This window comes from Arachis hypogaea, chromosome 16, assembly GCF_003086295.3.
Source record: "Arachis hypogaea cultivar Tifrunner chromosome 16, arahy.Tifrunner.gnm2.J5K5, whole genome shotgun sequence".
In the NCBI taxonomy this organism is placed as follows: domain Eukaryota; kingdom Viridiplantae; phylum Streptophyta; class Magnoliopsida; order Fabales; family Fabaceae; genus Arachis; species Arachis hypogaea.
Window position 1 is genome coordinate 20,154,598 of NC_092051.1, and position 20,740 is coordinate 20,175,337.

Genomic DNA, 20,740 nt, shown 5'->3' on the forward strand with positions numbered 1-20,740 from the left:
AAAAGCACTAGTAAAATAAAAAAAAGATCTTTTTTAAAAAGCTGTAATTTACATCTTTTTTTAAAAGATCTTTTTTCCTTAAAAAAAATATTTTTCATGTAATAAATAAACAAAAAAGTACTTTTATATTATTATATCCAAACATAATTGATTGATAAAAAGACCTTTTTATATGAGATATCCAAACATAAAATTACTTTTACTTCTCTATAAGATCTTTTAAAAAAGATAACTCGAAAAAATATCTTTTCTTAAAAGCTTACCCAAATAAGCCCTTTATGTGTAGAATCTGTGTGAACTGTGAAGGAATTATCTTAATTTTATAATTTTAAAATAGATATAGTTTAAGAACAAATTTGTTATTAACTCTTATTTTTTATTTATTTATTTTATGTTTAATTATTTTGTTAATTTCTACCAATTCTGTATATTTGTATTTAGGTTTATATATATATTTAATTGAATTTCTATACTATTTTTAACTTTTATAATTAAGTTATTTTCATATAAAAATAATAAAATTAATCGAATATTTTTTTTAAAATATATTTAGTTAAAGATCTAATTATATTTTTAATTGTGGGTATCTTCAATTTAAAAAAAAATATTAACTCTAATATTTTTGTGTTGTCAAATATTTAACTAAAAGATTAAAAATAATATAAAAGTTCAAGTGAAAAAAAATATAACAACTCAATTATAAATTTGATAAAACTATACAAACTACAGAGGAATAATTACTCCTTTTGTTTCTATTGGGGACTGACGCAAGGAAACATAAAAAGACAAAATCCTGATTAGTATTTATAGGCTCATAGTCTGCAGAGGTCCAAGCTGCAGAAAGTGAATGACAGTTCAGAGTTTGAGAGAATGCCAAATAACAGCACAAGTGGAGGTAAGAAGAGAAAACTCTGCCCACCAAAAGAACCCGAAGATTGGTGCTTTGAATGCAAGGATGGTGGAGAAGTCATTGTATGCGATCGCAGGTTTGTTCCTTCTTTTTTTTTTTTGGAGGGAGTTAAAACGATTCAGTTGCTTTAGTTTTTTTTTTAAATCTTTTTTAATTCTTCAATTGTAATAAGCTTCACCAGTTATGGTATAGTATGGTATGGGTTGACTCTGATTCTTTTGCTTTCAGGAACTGTGTGAAGGTTTATCACTCCAACTGTGTTCCTGTTACTCCTGTGAAGGACAAATCTTGGATTTGTGGTAAGCCATTTGAGTTTCTTGATAATGTATTAGAGTTCTTGATAATGTAGTAGAGTTCTTGCTGGGTAGCCAAATGTGATTGTGATTACTGAATACTGATTAGTCTTCTTTTAAATGGGAAAATTTGATTTGCAAACTAGATGGCCTTCCATTAATGGTTCCATCAAGTTTGATGCATGATAGTAAATACATTGAATTTTATTCTTTATGGTTGCTTCTTTCGTAATTGAGTACAGCAAACCCTAACTAAATCATTAGGTTTTTGCGTGTCCAATTACCATGAGATTAAGCTCTTTCATTGACTACATGATTAGGTTGCCATAACTGACATGCTGCATTTGTATGTTATATTTTCAGCTTGGCATTATTGCTACGAATGCAAGGACTCCGCAAAGTTTTATTGCCTTGGTTGTCCAAATGCTTTGTGCAAAGAGTGCTTGGCTTCCTCAGAATTTATCACTGTCAAGGGTGATAAAGGATTATGCTGCGACTGCGCGCCGCTAGTCAAAATTATCGAACAAAATTTGGAGCGGGACTCTCAGGGGGTAGGTGTGATAATATCGAATGCCATTTATTTTTTACCAAATTAATTCTTGATTACGTCGAATCCATAATTGCATTTAATTTAGCTGCTACACCCTTTCTGCACTAACTTCAAAATATTAGGAAGCATTATGGCAAAGGATATATACTAGTTTTCAATTACTATGTGACTTACATCAATTACTATATAACTAACAAAGACAGAAAATTTTGGTGAAACTATTGCTATATCTTTTCTCTAATTTGTGGATGTTTCAGTTTCTGAGTGTACAAGATAATGCGCAATATTAACATATGAGAGTGTGAGAAGTAAGGCTGTTTAACATTTGTAGTTGAGATAAAATAAATGGCTGGTCAGGTCTTTGCGACATATGTGAGTCTAGACTATTGAGCCAAAATTGTTACCTTCATTTTTGTTCTTTTGGATGAAAGATGAAACAGCTAAATGATAATGATCAGATTGGTAAATTGGAGTCATATTATAATTTAAGTTGAGATGATATCTATAGTTGGCAGTTTCTAATAAAATTTGTTTGTTCCTTGCAGAACAAGATAAGAGTGGATGGAAGAGATACATATGAGGGTCTATTCAAGGAATACTGGGAAATTATTAAGCTAAACGAAGGATTAACTAGTGATGATATCTCTGCTGCACAAACCAACTACAACAAAAAGGTTAAAAAATCTCCAGATCAAAGCAAAGTCATTGATTTAGATAAAGAAAGTCAGAATGACTCCATGTCATCGGACGGCGATGAAGTTTTTATGTATAAACACAACTCAACCAAAAGGAAGCAGTCCAGTTCACTGGAGTTTATGGGATGGGGATCGAAACCTCTCCTTAGCTTCCTTGCGTCCATTGGAAAATTTAGTACTGAACCATTGTCACAGTGGGGTATACGGACTCTCGTGTGTGAATACATTGAGAAGAACAATCTCTATCTCTCGCAAGATAAGAGGAAGTTCCTCCTTGATGAAATGCTGTTTTCTATATTCAGAAAAAAGGTTATGTCAAAAAATCAAATATATCCTCTATTGGAGCTTCACTTTGCTGAAAAGTCGGATGATAGAGATGGTGAAGAAAACAATTATGAAAGCATAAGCACTCCTCCTGACAACAAGGGTCTCAGTGATCAGACTTCATGTAGGAAAAGGAGATTGTCAAGCTCGAAAGGGAAACTTCTATTGGAAAAGAAGAATTTGTCTATCAAGCCTAGTCGTTTTGCATCCATAAGTTCCAGTAATATAAGACTTATTTACTTAAGACAAAGCTTGGTGCTAGAGTTATCTAAACAACTTGAAAATGTTATGGATAAGGTTGTTGGAGCCTTCGTTAGAGTTAAAATGGATTCCAGTGATTGTAAGCAGACAAGGTCTTACCAGCTTGTGAGAGTTACAGGTATCAAATTAGACATGTTTGATAATCTATATTTTACACTTCTCCCTTTTATTTGCTAGTTTTGTTAAGTTGCTTTGTGTTTCACATTGTTGGCATATGTTTCCTAACTTTTTGCTTACGTCCCCTGTTTAACTTATAGGTGTTGTATTGGAGGATGATGCTTATAGGAGAATTCTTTTGCTAGTTTCCTTCATGTCTAAAGCCATCCCTATCTCCGAGCTTTCTGATAATGACTTCACAGAGGTCAATCAGCTGCATTGAGCATGTTATTTTGTTTGAATAATTTATGAACATTTTGTATGCAGTACGTTGTGCTTCTAAGCGTTTATTGCTGTGTAATAGTTATTACCTTGTGTTTTCTATTGTTTACAGCAAGAATGTGAGGATTTGCGGCTAAAAGTGAAAGCCAAAATGCTGCAGAAACTAACTGTTGTAAGTTGTTTTGACATTCGAAGTTATCTTTTGGAGGAATACTATCCCAAATAGGAATTGTGTTAATGTAATAAGAACTCATATTCTACTTGTTTAATATATCAATTTGACTGTTAAAATTGTCAAATTGTAGCTCTAAAGTTAGTGTAATTACCTGATACAAGCTTAAAAATCATAGGAAATTTAAGTAATTCTTTTACCTCTGGTTTTTTACAGGTGGAGCTTCAAGAAAAGGCAAAAAGTCTTCATGAGGATATAACAAAGCATGTATGCTTCTTTTGACTCTTGAAAGCTATAAGTTAACATCTACCTATTCACCCCGCAAATACAAAAAGAAAAGTGTTATATCTACCCTTTTCTAAGTACAGGTTCAAATGTTTGAAATATCTATAAGACTTCATTGCACGAATTACATTAGTCGATCCTTTGTTAATAATCGTAATCATAATCATATGAGCACATTCCTTTTCCCTTCTGCCTGACTTATGAGCCCAAAACGTTTTATTAGGTGAGTCTGTGATCACAGACTGACAGAGTTGATATGTTATGTGTGAAAACTGAGCTCCATTTTGAAGTAGCCTTGAATGATTTGTTTTTTGACATTTTATGCATGTCATTGACTCTTGCTTACTTTCTCTACTATCCTTAGTCGAGGTAGTGTGTTATACAGTATTAAATGTCAAATTATCTGTGTAGGGACTAGGGAGTAACAATCAATAAAAGCACCATCTTAGTTCTGATATAAACAGTAAATTAGCCAAAATATAAAAAACAATGAAGGCAGGACCACCCAACATTGCTTCTAATTCTAAACAATTCCTAATTAAGAGAATTCGATAGATTACTTTATTTCTGTTGAACATTGGCTTTGCTTACCAAAATCTTGTAACGTATGGTTATTTTGGTTTTGGTGTTTGTTTCATTTATCACAGCTTGTAAATGTCTTTCTTATTTTTCTGACCCTTCTTCACTTTATGTTCTTGCTAGTGGATCGCGACTCGACTAACCTATTTGCAAAATCAGATTGACCGTGCAAACCTAAGCGGAAGACAAAGAGAATATCCTTGTTCCCATTATTATATTTTTATTAAAAATAAATACATGAAATCTTAATAGCTCATAGTCATACACGTTAGAATATACCTTGTATCAGTTTCTGTTGCTTCAGTATAAGAATCATAATTTCTCCTTAACCATTATTTTTTGTGCTGTACAAAATTTGCCTTACTTGATGAAAGGGAAAAACTTCAACAACCATGGAAGCAAGAAGAGTTGTTAAAGCGAGTTCCATCAGTTCTCCCAGAGTTTCCTACAGAGCCACACAAATGATAAGAGAACTAACACATGTAACTTGTGGTTTTATGGTTTAGAATGAAGGTCCATGCTTTTGGAAACAAGTTAATTTCTTAATGTTGCTCCAATAGGTTATAGCCTTTTTAATAATAATAAATTAATAAATAATTATTCTAGCTAGTTTATGTTTGGTCAATTTTGTGACACTTGGAATTAAGGCTGTGTAATGACGTGTATAATAGCATTATCAAAAATGTCATGTGCAGAATAAAAATCAGCCACTAATTCAGTTGCCATATGTGTTTAAATATATTTAATTTTTTTCAATATGAATTTTATATTTTAACATATATTTTATATAAATAATTGATATTAGCAGCTGATTTTTTAAGTACATTTAACATGATTGTAGTTTTATACATAATTGGTGCTCTCGTATTCATGATTTTTGTCTGCCAACATTATCCACGCATGGTTAAGTTGGTATCGTCTAATTCCAAGGACCAAAAGAACTAATTTTTATAACCAGATAGAGAAAGGAGGTCTTCATGTGGTTGCAAACTTGCAATAACAATAGTGGTCACAACATTAATGATGGACTAATTACCCTTTTGGATCCGAGTTCATACTGTCAACAATAGATAGAGGGTAGAACAAATACATAGTCAACTATGTTATTGTTCTCTATACACAAATGACAAAACATAGTGACTAATTTTTTGTGTACACAGCATTTTTGATACGGAATATATACCATATAATTTGACATGAACACTGGTGTGGCAAAAAAAAAGAGCACAATTAGGACACTACTCTCTCAATCACAATGTAGACTTCTTGAAGGACAAGGTAATGGTGAAAATCCTGATGATGATAGTTGAAAGGGTGGACTAACACATATCTGATCCCAAGATTTTCCATCACTTTCATCTCTCGTGATGAAACTATTTGGGCGTGTTGGAGTTGAGGTCTTGGAGGGAACAGAAGGAAAATGGAAGGTTTGATTTGAGAAGTAAAAGATACTTCACTTTACTCATCAATCCATTCCCTTCCCTTCCCACTCAGATCTCAAACTCGCAAACACGCCCTTGTGCATCTTACACTTTACACCTGCACTGGCTTCAATTGGAAGTGTCAGAAACGCCTCTGCTCCCTCCCTCCAAGAACCTGCTTATAAAACCACAAAAATTTAAGTATTAAAAGGGTGTCTAGAAATTGATACTGGCTATGAGAAAGCACAGAAAAACAGTGACTTGAGAGAACCCACCTATCAGTTCAGGTAAAGACTTTTTTTTCCCCTTCCTGATTAATATGATCGCCCCTAGAATCCTTGCTGGTGAAATTAACACAAAGGGAGCCAAAGTGCATCCTTATCTATATAATTAACCAAACATTAGATGTTATCTTATGAATGAATACATAAGAGTAAATAACGTGTCGGGGAAGTAAAGAATTACCCAGCTCGATCATCTTGAACAGTTCATTTCATGTCATCCCTGGCATGGTATCATCTGTCATCATCAGATTAACCTTCCCACTCTGCCACCATAACCAATCAAACTATGCAAAGGATCCAACCTATAATTCCAACTGACTAGCATTTCAAAAGAGAATGAGTTAAAAAATCTAAACGCAGAACTTTAAGCCAGGGGAGCTCTTATCACAGTCTAAGCCAAATACTCAACCGCTCTAATTCCATTCTCCACTTCCATCACTGATAAATATCAAAATGAATTCACTTTACAATATCGTATTCAGCCTCAAATAAATAGCTAGGTTTATCTCACAAGCCAACAAATTTTTGTTTTAACCAAGTTTGAAAGTATCTTACTCATGATCATCAATTATATTTACTATAACCAGATTGTATAATTAAAAAAAAAAATGTTACAAAATCAACTAAACCACAAGCAGAGTAGTTGAGTGACAATATTCAGAGATACTAGAGAACAACAACCAGTAACCCTCCAAAACTCTACCTGATTTGTTGATAATAATTGGTACTACCAGTAGTCTCCACATGAACAGGAGCCATCACGAAAGTGGTGGAAGCGATTAGTGTCTCTCACTATGATTTCCCTGTTCACCAATGATGACACATATTTTATTGCTGAGTGGCAATCACCACAAACCCTGATATTCTTCATGATACGTATGGTGGATCCAGGAGAAGTATTTAGAAGTGCAAATGCGAGAGCCAACTTCTCACTGTGATATTGTATACTTACTTCCTTCTCTTGTTGATCTACACAAAGAAGCACATGACTAGTGTCTGGAACATAGCCAATTGCCTTAATTTCATGATTTAGCTTCTCCCACATTTTAAGGACCTTCTCATTTTGTGGATTTGCAAAGTCATTTGCAACAAATACATGGACAGAATTCTGAATCTCAACCCAACTACATGCAGGCTCCTTCTTCAAGCCACTGTCTTTCATTATCTTTCTAACTTTTGCAACATCCTTCCACCTACCCGCAGAGGCATACATATTGGCAAGCAATATATGTGTCCCTGAATAAGAAGGTTCAATCTCAAATATTTGTTCAGCAGCATAAACACCTATCTCCATGTTCTTATACATCCTAGAAGCACCAAGCAAAGCTCCCCATATAGCTGCAGTGGGTTCGATTGGCATTTCTTCAATGAAACTTTTAGCTTGATAAAGAAGGCCAGCTCGACCAAAAAGATCAACAATCGTCACATAATGTGAGATTTTCGGTTCAATATTGTACTTTTTCATTAATCCAAAATAATTTTTACCCTCATCCAAAAGCCCAGCACGGCTACAAGCAGTAAGAACACTTAGGAATGTGATGTCATTGGGTTCAATCCCAATCCTCAACATTTCTTCGAACTGTTGCACAGCTTCTTTTCCAAACCCGTGCTGGGCATACCCTATAAGCATCGAATTGAAAGAAACCACATCAATCTTGAGCAATCGATTGAAAACCTTTCTTGCATCCTGAATGCTACCTGACTTTGCATACATGTGAAGAAGAGTGTTGCCCACGTAACCAGTTAATTTTTTGCCCCATTTTATTGTAAGTGCATGAAGCCATTTACCTTGCTCCAAAGATCCTATACTCGAAGAAGCACATATAAGGGATGAATAAGTAAATTCTGTTGGTTTATAACCTTCCCTCTGCATCCTAATAAACAGAGCCAACGCATCCTCTAATTCACCCTTCCTAGCATATCCAGTTATCAAAGCATTCCATGAAACCTCATTCTTATTTTCCAGCTTGTCAAATGCCAATCGTGCTTCGCTCAAGTATCCACACCTAGCATACATGTCTACAATCGAACTGCCCACAAAAACATTTGAGTGGAATCCATACTTCAGACAACATGCATGAATTTGCTGCCCATCCTTATAGCTGGATATAAATCCACAAGATTTCACCAAGCTGGATAACGTGAATTCATTCGGTCTGGACCCAAATCGTAGCATCTGAGGAAACAAAGCAAGTGCATGTTGGGCGCATTCATTCTGGGAATACCCAGTAATCATGGACGTCCAAGTAACCATGTCTTTGGACGGCATTTCGTCGAACACTCGGCGAGCCTCTTCCAAACTGCCACACCTTGCATACATGAAAAGAATAGAATTTCGAATAACAAGGTCATCCCTGAGCTTAGAATTAAGGATGTGTGAATGCACCAATCTTCCTTCTCTAAGCTTCCCGAACTGGGTGCATCTCTTTAGCATTGCATTGTACATGGATCGGTTCGGCTCAAGCGAGCCGCTGCCAATAAGATCCAGAACATGGAGACCAGTTTTGGAATTCCGACTTGGAAGAAGAAGGTCCCTGTCATCAATGACACACAAATCGTCCAATCTGTCACAATGTGAATCGGAAAAAGTAGTTGCTGCTGATGAAGATTGCCAAAGGGTTCGAATGGTATTCAAACGCCATTCTATGAGTTTAACTGCAATCACGGAGCAAAGTGGAAGACCCAATAAGCTTAGAGTACTGTATTGATTAATTATCCATAACCAACATAACAGTTATTCTGTTGTTATGGCGACATTGGGCTGAAAAGAAAGAGAAAGAGAAAAAGAATGCATACAAAAAAGAGGAGTTAAATTGTTGAGCTTACAGGGGCATATGAGCAGTGATTTGAAGTGACTAATTGAAGAGGAAAGCATAAAAGGATTGTTACATTGGATCATCACCTCGTACTGTTGTTTGGGTTCCACAAAAAATGAATTGAATTCAAACCCTACTGTTGTTTGGGACTCAAATTAGCAGAGATGAGTTTGAGAAAAAGTGCGTCGGAGACGGATTCGCTGTGCGCCTACCAATTCCTTCGCAGCAACACCGTTGAGTAGGTGGTCAGAACCTCCCTCATTCGTGGCATCAAGCTGCTGCTCGCTCAGCCTGGGGAACACTCTTCTTCACATCTATGCAAAGTCTGGCAGCATTCAAGATGCAAGAAAGGTTTTCAATCGATTGCTCAAGATTGATGTGGTTTCTTTCAATTCGATGCTTATAGGGTATGCCCAGCATGGGTTTGGAAAAGAAACTGTGCAACAGTTCGAAGAAATGTTGAGGATTGGGATTGAACCCAATGACATCACATTCTTGAGTGTTCTTACTGCTTGTAGCCGTGCTGGGCTTTTGGATGAGGGTAAAAATTATTTTGGATTAATGAAAAAGTACAATATTGAACCGAAAATCTCACATTATGTGACAATTGTTGATCTTTTTGGTCGAGCTGACCTTTATCAAGCTAAAAGTTTCATTGAAGAAATGCCAATCAAACCCACTGCAGCTATATGGGGGAGCTTTGCTTAGTGCTTCTAGGATGTATAAGAACATGGAGATAGGTGCCTATGCTGCTGAACAAATATTTGAGCTTGAACCTTCTTATTCAGGGACACGTATATTGCTTGCCAATATATATGCCTCAGCAGGTAGGTGGAAGGATGTTGCAAAAGTTAGAAAGATAATGAAAGACAGTGGGTTGAAGAAGGAGCCTACATGTAGTTAGGTTGAGATTCAGAATTTTGTCCATGTATTTGTTGCAAATGACTTTACAGATCCAAAGAATGAGAAGATCTCTATTTATTTGAGGCTGAATACGAGATTGTAAAGCGAATTAATTTTGATATTTATCAGTGATGGTAGTGGCGAATGGAATTAGAGCGGTTAAGTATTTAGCTTAGACTGTGATAAGAGCTCCCATGGCTTAAAGTTCTGCATTTAGATTCTTTAACTCATTCTCTTTTGAAATGCTAGTCAGTTAGAATTGTAGGTTGGATCCTTTGCATAGTTTGATTGGTTATGGTGGCAGAGTGGAAAGGTTAATCTGATGATGACAGATGATATCATGCCAGGGATGACATGAAATGAACTGCTCAAGATGATCGAGCTGGGTAATTCTTTACTTCCCCGACACTTGTTATTTACTCTTATGTACTCATTCATAAGATAACATCTAATGTTTGGTTAATTATATAGATAAGGATGCACTTTGGCTCCCTTAGAGTAAAAAATTTCACTAATCCTCAAGTCAGTACAATTCGGAGGTTTGGTTTTCGCTTTACTTTTTATTTTTATTATCAATATTTTCTGTTTCAGAATTTTATATTAAAAAAAAAAAGAAAATATAAGAGGTGAAAAGAGAAAACAAAATTTTATTGTTTTTACTATTTTTTTTTCTTCTTTCACAAAATTTTAAAAATAAAAAACACTAAAAATGAAAACAGAAAATAAAAATGCATCTTACATTGTTTAGGCCCACAAATAACAATTTTTTTTAGAAAAATATTTGGTGTATTCGTTTTATTCTACATATCTAGCCAATGGTGGGATAAAACTTTGTTATTGTTGTTGTTTTATTCTGTATATTGAGTAAATAGATTCTCATTTATTATTAGATGAGGTGTAAAATTCATATGGAATGAGTTTTATATTTGGTGAATTCTATGGTGCCTATAACTTGGCGCCTAACTTACTTTTTATGGCAAATTTTAAATATTTAATTATTATTTATTTTTATACTTTTAAAATGAAATATTGATTTTTAATCATTTTTGATAAATTAGGCAAACACTTTTAAGCACCATAGCAACTACCTTTATATTTTATTTAATAGACAGGATCATAGAAAATGTGTGTTGATTTGAGTCCATTGTACAAGTAACATATCTCATACGTTTGCCTTATGCAAGGGCAACGTCATCAATTGTTTGCCTAGTTTAACAGTGGCAACAGAATTTATGTTATGACAGTTGAACCACTGCACTCATCCATACACTAGGGGTGTAATGGACCGGGTGAAACCGGATTTGTTCCAACCCAGACTCGGCCCTAAATATATCTTGGACGTATTTTTTAGACCCTAATACGGCCCTAGACCTGATAAAACCTAAACACTTTCGAGTCACAATTATACCGGGTAAAAACCAGGCCACGAATCAGAACCAAATAAGGAGAACAAAGCAACAACATATTTAACTAAAATCAGAACAAATCAGAACCAAACAAGGAGAACAAATCAACAATAATCAGAACATGTTTTAATTAAAATCAGAATAAATTAGAACCAAACAAGGAGAACAAAACAACAATAACTAGAACATATTTTAATTAAATTCAGAAAAATCAGACCCAAACATGAAGAACAAATCAACATTATACGTAACTAAAATCAAAACAGATCACAACCAAACAAAGAGAACCAATCAACAATAATCAAAACAAATCAACAATAATCAGAAGTTCAGAACAACAAATCAACCTTATAAATTATAATAACAAATTCAGAACAAATCCAGCATTATAAATTGTAATACCAAAGCTTAACCTTGATCCTATTTTAGAAAAACAAAAGTTTTCAGAAGCATTACCAGAACCAGTGCCGAGAAGAAGAGGAGCGGCTGCGCAGGGGCTTCTGACCTTCCTCATGAGAAGAGCACCAGCTCCGAGAAGAAGATGAGCAGCATCGAGAAGAAGAGAAGCAGGATAAGAAGAGGAGCAGCGCCGAGAAGAAGAGGAGCAAGAACAAAGCAGTAACCTTCACACTCCGCGGCCGCTGTTGGTGGCGCCGTGACAGAGGTTCGCCGGCGAGAAGGGCGGCGCGGAGAAGCTGTGCAGCGCAGAAGCAGAGTAGCCGGTTCCGAGAAGCAGTCGAGCAAAAGCAGAGTAGCGCCGGTTGCCAGGAAGAACAGCGTGAGGCCGGTGACGGTGGCCGGTGCGTGTCTGAACGGTGGCACTGGTTCTTATGCGTGCCCTAGCATTGAGAGGGAGAGCGCGCCAGAGAGAAGACTGTGTGTGTGGTGAGATGTGGACATGTTTCAGAGCCAGACCCGATTGAATTGTTCTTCCGGGGGTTTTTCTCTTGGGTCAGTTTCAGAGCTGGGCCAAAATGTTCAAAAAAGCTTCGATCCCGGGTTGGGTTATCGAGGCGATCCGGCCGTTTGCATGTCTAACAAAAGGGCACATTTTTATTTTTAATATTAAGTTAATAATGGTGTTTTTTTAAATTGTATACAGTGATATTTTTTTAAAATATGGAATGATTTAATTTATGGAGTACAAATTGGACGGTCCCATTTTTGTATTCGAACCGTCCGATTTGTATTTAAAAAATTAAAAAAATTTGGAGTACACAAATCGGATCGTCTGATTTGTATACTCTAAATTTTTTTACTTTTTTTAAACACAAATCGATGGGTCCAATTTGTGTACCTCAAATTTTTTAAATTTTTTAAACACAAATTAGAGAATCTAATTTGTATACTTCTCATAATTTTAAAAAATACCAAAAATTATCACGTTAAAATATAACACTCCTCCTACTTTTAGTTTAATATCTAAATTTTTTAGCCACAAAAAAGGACAATAGTTAATTTGTCTCACCATAGATTATATACTACAGCATAAATTTATTATCCTACTAAATGCCTTGGCATAAATCCTCTAGACAGGAATTAATACATATCTCACCAGTGACAACTACCACATTGGGGTGTTTATAGTCCGGCTCGACTCGAAGATTCGGTACGGTCTCAAACTTTTTAGGGACTAATTTGGTGTGATTTCACCGGGTCTAGGACTGAGTAAGAATTTTAAGAGTAGACTCAGTCATTATTTCGGGTCGGGTCCGGATCATATCTCGGATAGCCCGAACTCGACTCGGTGGCTCGGTCATCATATACAAGGGTAAATACCCTTTCCGGCCCCTGAACAATTTAAAGTGGGACATATCGCACCTTTATCATCCAGAAATCCCTACCCGATCCTCGACCAACCACATAATTGAACAAATCGACCCCCTGTGACCGGTTGCTTCCAGGTTACCCGGTTGACGTGTCAGGTAGATGCTGAGGTGTCAAGTGAGTGTGCCACGTGTAACCAAGATTTGTTGCAGGGACTCAAAACCCCCTCCCTGCAACTCAAACGGCGTCGTTGTGTTTGGCCAATAATCTCCCATTCCTTCGAAGTACATTTACTGTATACTCCCTCTTATTTTCATTGATTCACTAAAAAGCCCTAACACTTGATCTTCCTGCATTGTTTCCCTCCAGAACCTCTGCACCACGCAAGAACGGAAGTGTGGGAGAATCAAATCTGCGACGAACGTGGGTAGGGCATAGACGTTCAGTGTGTGAGACTGCATTGAAAGGTTAGTTCAGTTTTTCGATTTTTCACAGTGTTAGTTAAGAATGTAGTTTTTTTCCATGCACTTCTATGCGGGGTGTGATGTGAGGAGCTTTACGTTCGAGATGATTAGTATGATTAATGGATAAAGTGGTTAAGAAGAAACATTGTTTTTAGTTAGGGTTTGATAATGCTAGGGGTTGATAAACGTAGTCAGTAATCCGGGTAATGAAATTTGTATGTATTGGTTATAGTGATGATAATGATGGTGGCATTGTTGTGCATTACCGTAAAACTGTTTCTAAATGTTGCAGATGTCTGTGTTTGTGATCCCTGTGTTTTACCATGGCGGAAAGCTTGTTAGAACTAATGGTAAGCTACATTACTTGGACGGGAAGGTAGAGAAGTTTCCTCCAATGGATATTGATTTCGTAAACAAGAAAGATTTGGAAGAACTTTTCAAGGGTTTGGGGTACTTGACATACAGAGAAATCTACTGGCACGACCCAACTGTTATTGAGTTCGAGGATGGTCTGCATGTGCTCTATGGTGATAAGGAGATCAACAATATGTGCGACTTCACCATGAGAAATAATCTGAAGGAGTTCCACCTTTACTTTGAGCATGGAGTGGATATCCCTGAGGTTACTGAGGATGAGCCTGTGGAGGAGGAATGGGTATCTGAAGATGAGGATGTCTTGTCGGTAACAGATTCTTCAAAATCTTCTTCCTCCTCCTACGATTCATATGAGAGTGTTGAAGATGAAGTTTACAAGCCCCCTCCTCCTGGGTATGAAACTGACAGTTCTGAGGAGGTTGTTGAGGTAAAAAGAAAAAGGAAGAAAATTGGGAAGTCTTGCTCACCTAACACCATGGCAAAGAGAAGGGCCTCCAGGAGATACACTGGTAAGAGGAGGATGAAGCATGTCCTGAAAACAGAGAGGGAGAGTGGGTCTAGTAGTGGAGAGGAATGGTTGGGCCAAGGCCCAGGTAGTAGAGGCTGTGTTGGGCCGGATCTGGGTAATATGGAAGGCCCAGCTAGTGAGGGAAATGTGGGGCAGAAGGGGGTTGCAAGTGAGGCTGGTGAGGAATTCCTTGATGGTGAGGATATTGTTTATGAGTATGAGTCTGAGGGTTTTGTGACCCCAGTGTCATCTGATGATGAGAGGGGCCCTTCTGGGCCAGATTTTAATGAGGACAAAACATTTGGAGAGGTGCAGTTTAGTTTAGGGATGCAGTTCGCAACTATGGAGCCATTTAAAAGGGCACTTAAGGATGTCTTTGTGCAAGATGGAAGGGATTGCATGTACCTAAAGAATGAGCCGGGGAGATTCAGAGCAGCCTGTGCTGAGGAAGATTGTCCTTGGCTGATTTTTGTGTCGAAGAACTCGGTTACCAAGTCTTTTGAGGTGAAGACATTCCACAATCAGCACACATGTGGCCGTGATTATGGCAGCAACCTTGCTGATAAAAAATGGGTGGCTGAGAAATTGGGGCTAAGACTAAAGACGCAACCAAAGTTGACACCTAGGGAGGCAATGCAGCATATGAAAGAAGACTACAACGTTCAACTGAATCGGAAGATGATTACACGAGCAATCAAGCAGGCTAGGGAGACTGTGTTGGGCAGTGAATGGGCTCAATTTGGGAAGCTTAGGGATTATCTGAATGAGATACACAAAAGCAATTCCGGGAGCACAGCACACATGAACACCTTACCCCAGCCACAAGGGCCAAACTTGTTTCAAAGATTGTATGTCAGTTTTGATGCTTGCAAAAAAGGCTTCAAGAATGGGTGCAGGCCTCTGATATGTTTGGATGGGTGTTTTCTGAAGGGTTACTATGGAGGCCAATTGCTTTCTGCAGTGACCCAGGATGCAAATAATCATGTCTTCGTGATCGCATTTGGTGTAACCAGGGTTGAGAACACTGATAATTGGAAATGGTTCCTAACCTGCCTTCAGGAGGATTTCGGCTCAAGCATGCTATTTGGATGGCATTTGATGTCTGATCAACAGAAAGTAAGTTTCATAATTACCATATAGCATCATGTATTTTTCAGCTTTATGTTAGATTAAATATGTGAAATGCTCAACTGCAGGGTCTTGTTCGGGCAGTCCAAGAGGTGATGCCAAATGCTAATCATAGGAACTGTGTGCTCCATATGTGGAAAAACTGTGAGAAGAGGTTTAGGGACAAACAAGTTAAGGGTTGTGTTTGGGAAGCAGCTAGGAGCACAACTCCAGTTCAGTTCAAGGCTGCTATGAATAGATTGAAAAGTGTGAGTAATGGAGCTTGGGAGTACATGAATAAGTTTGACCCTAAGGTCTGGTGTAGGGCTTTTTTTAGTCACTATCCTAAGAACGCTGCTGTGACAAACAATATGTGTGAGTCTTGGAATGCAGTGATCATGGAGGCTAGGGAAAAACCAATCCTGACACTGTGTGAGGAGTTAAGGGTCCAAGTTATGAACAAAATGGCTAGACACAAGAGGATCCTAGGGGCATATAAAGGAAAGCTGGCTCCAGTACAACAAATGAAATTGGACAAGTGGATTAAGCCAGAAAGTCACAAGTGGAATGCTCAATGGTATGGTGACAATGACAGGGTTGTGTTTGAGGTATCCAGGAATACACACAAACTGGGGGTTAACCTGAAAAATCAAACATGCACATGTAACTTATGGTAGCTCACAGGTAAGTTGAAAGTATGTTAAATAGTTTCAAATTTTTTTGGCCAGGTTATTGATATATGACAGATGCTATAATTGCTAAATTCTGTAATGTAGGTGTACCTTGTGTTCATGCTGTTGCAGCCATATCCAGAGTGAGGGTAAAGGCAGCTGAAGACTTCGTGTCTCCATTTCTCACTATGGAGGCAATAAGGAAGACATATGATATCTGTATCAACCCGGTACCCAGTGAGGAGTTTTGGGAACCAACTGAACAACTGAAGGCAGATCAACCAAAAATAATGAGACCTGTTGGTAGACCAGTTAAGAGGAGAAAGGAATCAGCTACCCCTCCAGCTCCATCTGATGGCAGCAAGGTTAGAAGGACCTTCCAGGTTACCTGTAGCAAATGCGGAGAGGCTGGCCACTACTTCAAAACATGTAAGGGAGCACCTAAAAATCCTAACTGGCAACCTAAAAGGAGGAGAACTGTCAAGGTATGGAATAATTTTTTTCACAACTTGGTTTTCTATCTGCAGCCATGGAATACTACCAAAGTTAACTGAACTCTTTACTCACTGTTCAGGGTGGTAGTTCTGGCCAATCTCAGGACAAACCCATGCATCAGAGGCAGAACCCTACTTTAGAGGAAATTAGGGTTAGATATCTAGACTTGTGTTTGCTATGCTTTTCGTTCTTTAGGTTTACTGGCTTCATTGGTTTTGTTTATGTTTGTTGCTGAAATGAATGCCATATTACTGTTGTACTCCTGGATTAGGCCAAGCTAAAGAAGCAAAAGAAAAAGGTGCCCAAGAGGCCACATGCTCCACCAGAGGAAATTCCAATCTCTCAATCTGCCCCTCCAGTGGTATATGTTAGAGTATACTATGCAGTCTAAGATGTTAACTCACGTTTTTTTGCCTACTAACTGGATTATTTGGGTTGTTGTTGAATAGGAATCTCAAGGTGAAGCAGCCCAGCCAAGTCCTACACAGACAATTTCTGCACAACCAGCCCAGCCTAGTCCTGCCCCACCAGCCCAGAAAGGGCCTGCACCAACAGCACAGCCCACTCCTGCACCACCATCCCAGCCCAACCCTGCACCACCAGCCCAGCCAAGTGCCAGACTCAGGCCCAAGCTGAAGACCTTTAGGCCACCAGCTCCTCTGTCTCCACAAACAAGCCACCAACCAGTTTCTGCAGCAGAAAATATTGAGGCCATCACCAAGGAAACAGTTGCTGCATCAAGTGGAGAAACCTCTTCAGACATATTGAAGTTCATTCCAACCCCAAATTTCAGGCCACCAAAGCAGACTTAGTTAACTAGGAAATTGCAATGTTTAGGGACATGTTTTTGCTTTGCTATTTATGTTTTTTTGGATGCTGCACCAGAATTCTGAAAACTGCATATGTTTAGGGACATGTTTTTTGGGAAAACTACTTGGACTCACAAAGTGTGTGTGGTTTATTTTGTTATGTTTGTCTGCTGTACCATCTGTGTTACCAAGCTGTAACTTGGATTTGTGAAATGACAATGCTTAACCCTTGTGAAGAGGTTGCATTTTTACAATGTTTTCAATTTGGTTTACCATGATTCTGTCAATCAATTACACACAAATCATGAAATGTAGAAAATACTCATAACTGACAAAACAAACTCTTATTCCAGAAACATAGTTCATTACACTTTCACATTCAATTCTTTCACTATATCCAGACATTGAACCCTTTATTAAACACTAAATTTACAATGTCAAAGGCATATTAACATTGTGCAGCTGTTACAATACTACATCCCTTTCCTATTACAATGCTCAACAAGATCAACCCAAATACTTTCCATCTGCTAAGAGCACCACTGTTAATTTCATCGGTTTTGACCTCATCCATCTTCTTCTCTATCTCTGCAATTCTTTCTTCCATCTTTTTCGTTGGGTCCGATACTGCATCTTGTAGCACCTCATCAATACAAAAAGAGGCAACATACTCATCTAGCCAGGCAAAGTATTTGCAATGTCCTCTGTTCTTCTACATCAAACATGCATACTGTTCAGCTCCAACAAGAGACCAAAATAACACAGCAACCCAAACACAAAACGATATCCGAAAAAATTACCTTAAAATAGGAACAACCAAAGAAAAGCCTCTTAGGATTTTTTGAAGTTCCAGATTCGAACAAAATGGCATATGATCCGCAATTGCACACTGGAGAAACAAACTTCTTCTTCATCCTTCTCGACGCTCCTTCCAGAATGCTTCCATCGGCACTCATTCCACTACCCCAACTCTCGTCAGCCCCACCGCATCTTCTCTCACGACTCCATGAGGCACCAGAATTTGTACTCGCCATGCCCACCCTTGCAGGTCCTCTCAGATAGCCAGAAGATGCAAACCCTAAACCTTTTCAATCATTCAAGAATGGGGGATTATTGGCCAAACACAACGACGCCGTTTGAGTTGCAGGGAGGGGGTTTTGAGTCCCTACAACAAATCTTGGTTACACGTGGCACACTCACTTGACACCTCAGCATCTACCTGACACGTCAACCGGGTAACCTGGAAGCAACCGGTCACAGGGGTCGATTTGTTCAATTATGTGGTTGGTCGAGGATCGGGTAGGGATTTCTGGATGATAAAGGTGCGATATGTCCCACTTTAAATTGTTCTGGGGCCGAAAAGGGTATTTACCCCATATACAATTAATATTTTGTATTATTAGTGATGGATGATGACTATTCTTATGTGGAATTTAAGTATTGTAAACTTTAATATTTTGTGTCATTAGTCATTATAAGACTATAAGTTAATATTTTATATTTAAAATGCATAAGACTTTAGACTAATGTATAATATTGTATTATTTGTATTGATTTAAATATTTGGTGTTATTAGATAATATTAGTATTGATTATGGTTATGCTTTAATTTTAAGGAAGGGTTGGTTCTTGTTATATTTTTCTAAGTGAATTTTACCATGTTAAATAATTGTTGGAGTTTTAGAAATTTATATATTTTCACATACTAATTTACAAAAGGTAATGTTAACGGTCCGATTTTCACTCGATTTTTACCCGGTATAATCGTGGCCCGAAAGTGTATAGATTTCATCGGATCTAGAATCGAGTTCGGATCTAACAAATAGACCCGATATATATTTCGGATCAGATCTGGATCACATCAAACCCGTCCCATAAACACCCCTAATTGCCAGCAGCTATAGTTTACATACATTTATAAATGAAAAGATGTTCTACAAGACCTTTCAACCATGCTATTTTTCATTCCTTTGTTCTTTCTCACTTTCTCCACATTCTCTTAAGTCTCAACCAGCTAGCTTTCCAAACTTTACTTGAACAAGAATCCAAGAATGTAACTTGCCATTGATCTCACCAAAAAACAACACTTGAAAGTATTCCCATAACGCCATCCCATGGTCATGCATTTGTAATGGTTGTGACTGCTCCAGCCATTGCTATGCTACTTGTTGCTGTAATTTTCTTCTACTTGAAAAAATTTGCTTGCTCTTGGCGTTACCACCATAGACACAGAGTTGTGGCGAGTTTTCGAAGAGAAGCAGGATTTAACCAAGAGGATATAAGGAAAGTTGATAATAATATGAAAGGGTTACTTGCTGAAACAAAATTCCAAAAGCATCACCTGTGGTTTCATTATCAAAACCACCACCACCACCTAAAGGAAAAGCCAACATGGAAAACAACACCTTAGAGGTTGCAGAATCAAGAGAGAAGAGTGCTAGCCAAACAAGACTTAGGCCTCTACATTGGGATAAGGTTGTAGCTAATGTCTTTTTGTGGATTTCATCTTTCTAACTTCATATTTATAGGTTTGATGATGAACTCATAGAAACACTCATTGGATACTCAACCAAGAACCAAACCAATGAAAGAAACGTATGTCATGCATCTTCAGCTCAGTTATTCCTTGTGGACCCTAGAAAATCCCAAAACACATCAATTGTGCTAAGGTCTCTTGCAATTTCTCGCAAGGAAATTATGGACGCGCTCGATGATGGACAAGGAATCAGTCTTTAGTTCAGACAGTTGAAAAACTCACTAAGATAGCCCTCTTACACAAGAAGAAGAAGCCAAAATCATCCAATTCAGTGGAAATCCAGATAAACTTGCTCATGCTGATTCATTCCTCTACTGCATCCTCAAAGCGGTTCCAACAACATTTATTCACCTAAAAGCAATGCTTTTCAGATCAAATTATGATTGTGAAGCTGTTCAGCTTAAAGAAAAATTACAAACGCTTGAAAAGGGTTGCCAGGAAATGAGGGCTAGTGGCCTGTTACTGAAGTTTCTTGAGGCAATTCTCAAAGCTGAAAACCGGATGAGTGCCGTAACTTACAGGGAAAATGCACAAGGCTTCAACCTAAGTGCTCTTAGGAAGCTTTCTGATGTTAAAAGCATTGATGGGAATACTAGTTTGCTTCACTTCATTGTAGAGAAGGTGGCTCAGTCAGGAGGAAGAAGAGAAGCTATAAATCAAAAGCATAACATTCCCAAAATAAATGGTGATATAAGCAACTCCAAAGAAAAATAATAATAGCCTTGTGCAAC

The 20,740-nt window shown here is 37.6% G+C and overlaps 2 protein-coding genes across 8 annotated transcripts; one reads left to right on the plus strand and one right to left on the minus strand.

Annotated features, from left to right (window-relative positions):
• Positions 1-814: 814 nt before the first annotated feature.
• On the plus strand, positions 815-5,186 carry LOC112758325 (uncharacterized protein At5g08430). The gene is made up of 9 exons (XM_025806967.3): positions 815-986; positions 1,139-1,209; positions 1,567-1,754; positions 2,299-3,151; positions 3,291-3,394; positions 3,524-3,583; positions 3,800-3,850; positions 4,571-4,641; positions 4,798-5,186. The coding sequence occupies exons 1-9, from the start codon at positions 871-873 to the stop codon at positions 4,910-4,912; spliced, it is 1,629 nt and encodes a 542-aa protein (XP_025662752.1). The 5' UTR covers positions 815-870; the 3' UTR covers positions 4,913-5,186.
• A 241-nt stretch (positions 5,187-5,427) lies between these two features.
• On the minus strand, positions 5,428-12,309 carry LOC112758324 (pentatricopeptide repeat-containing protein At3g24000, mitochondrial). Of its 7 annotated transcripts, XM_025806963.3 has the most exons (6): positions 11,734-12,194; positions 8,979-9,293; positions 6,856-8,807; positions 6,334-6,470; positions 6,144-6,250; positions 5,428-6,043 (listed from the first exon to the last, which is right to left on the minus strand). In XM_025806963.3, the coding sequence occupies exons 2-3, from the start codon at positions 9,049-9,051 to the stop codon at positions 6,880-6,882; spliced, it is 2,001 nt and encodes a 666-aa protein (XP_025662748.1). In that variant the 5' UTR covers positions 9,052-9,293; positions 11,734-12,194; the 3' UTR covers positions 5,428-6,043; positions 6,144-6,250; positions 6,334-6,470; positions 6,856-6,879. The 7 variants fall into 7 exon arrangements, with proteins under 7 accessions (XP_025662748.1, XP_072076064.1, XP_072076065.1 ...); XM_072219963.1 differs by lacking the exon at positions 8,979-9,293 and having other exon boundaries at positions 11,734-12,309; XM_072219964.1 differs by lacking the exon at positions 8,979-9,293 and having other exon boundaries at positions 6,334-6,466; positions 11,734-12,252.
• Between the last annotated feature and the right edge of the window lie 8,431 nt (positions 12,310-20,740).

What these genes read in the sequence shown, in the direction of transcription:
- LOC112758325 (XM_025806967.3), top strand. Translation starts at nt 871, where the DNA reads ATGCCAAATAACAGCACAAGTGGAGGTAAGAAGAGAAAACTCTGCCCA. An exon ending in TGGAGCGGGACTCTCAGGGG is followed by an intron (nt 1,755 to 2,298) that starts GTAGGTGTGATA and finishes TGTTCCTTGCAG; the next exon opens with AACAAGATAAGAGTGGATGG. An exon ending in CTAAGCGGAAGACAAAGAGA is followed by an intron (nt 4,642 to 4,797) that starts ATATCCTTGTTC and finishes TTTGTGCTGTAC; the next exon opens with AAAATTTGCCTTACTTGATG.
- LOC112758324 (XM_025806963.3), bottom strand. Translation starts at nt 9,051, where the DNA reads ATGATCCAATGTAACAATCCTTTTATGCTTTCCTCTTCAATTAGTCAC. An exon ending in ATCACTGCTCATATGCCCCT is followed by an intron (nt 8,808 to 8,978) that starts GTAAGCTCAACA and finishes CCGTGATTGCAG; the next exon opens with TTAAACTCATAGAATGGCGT.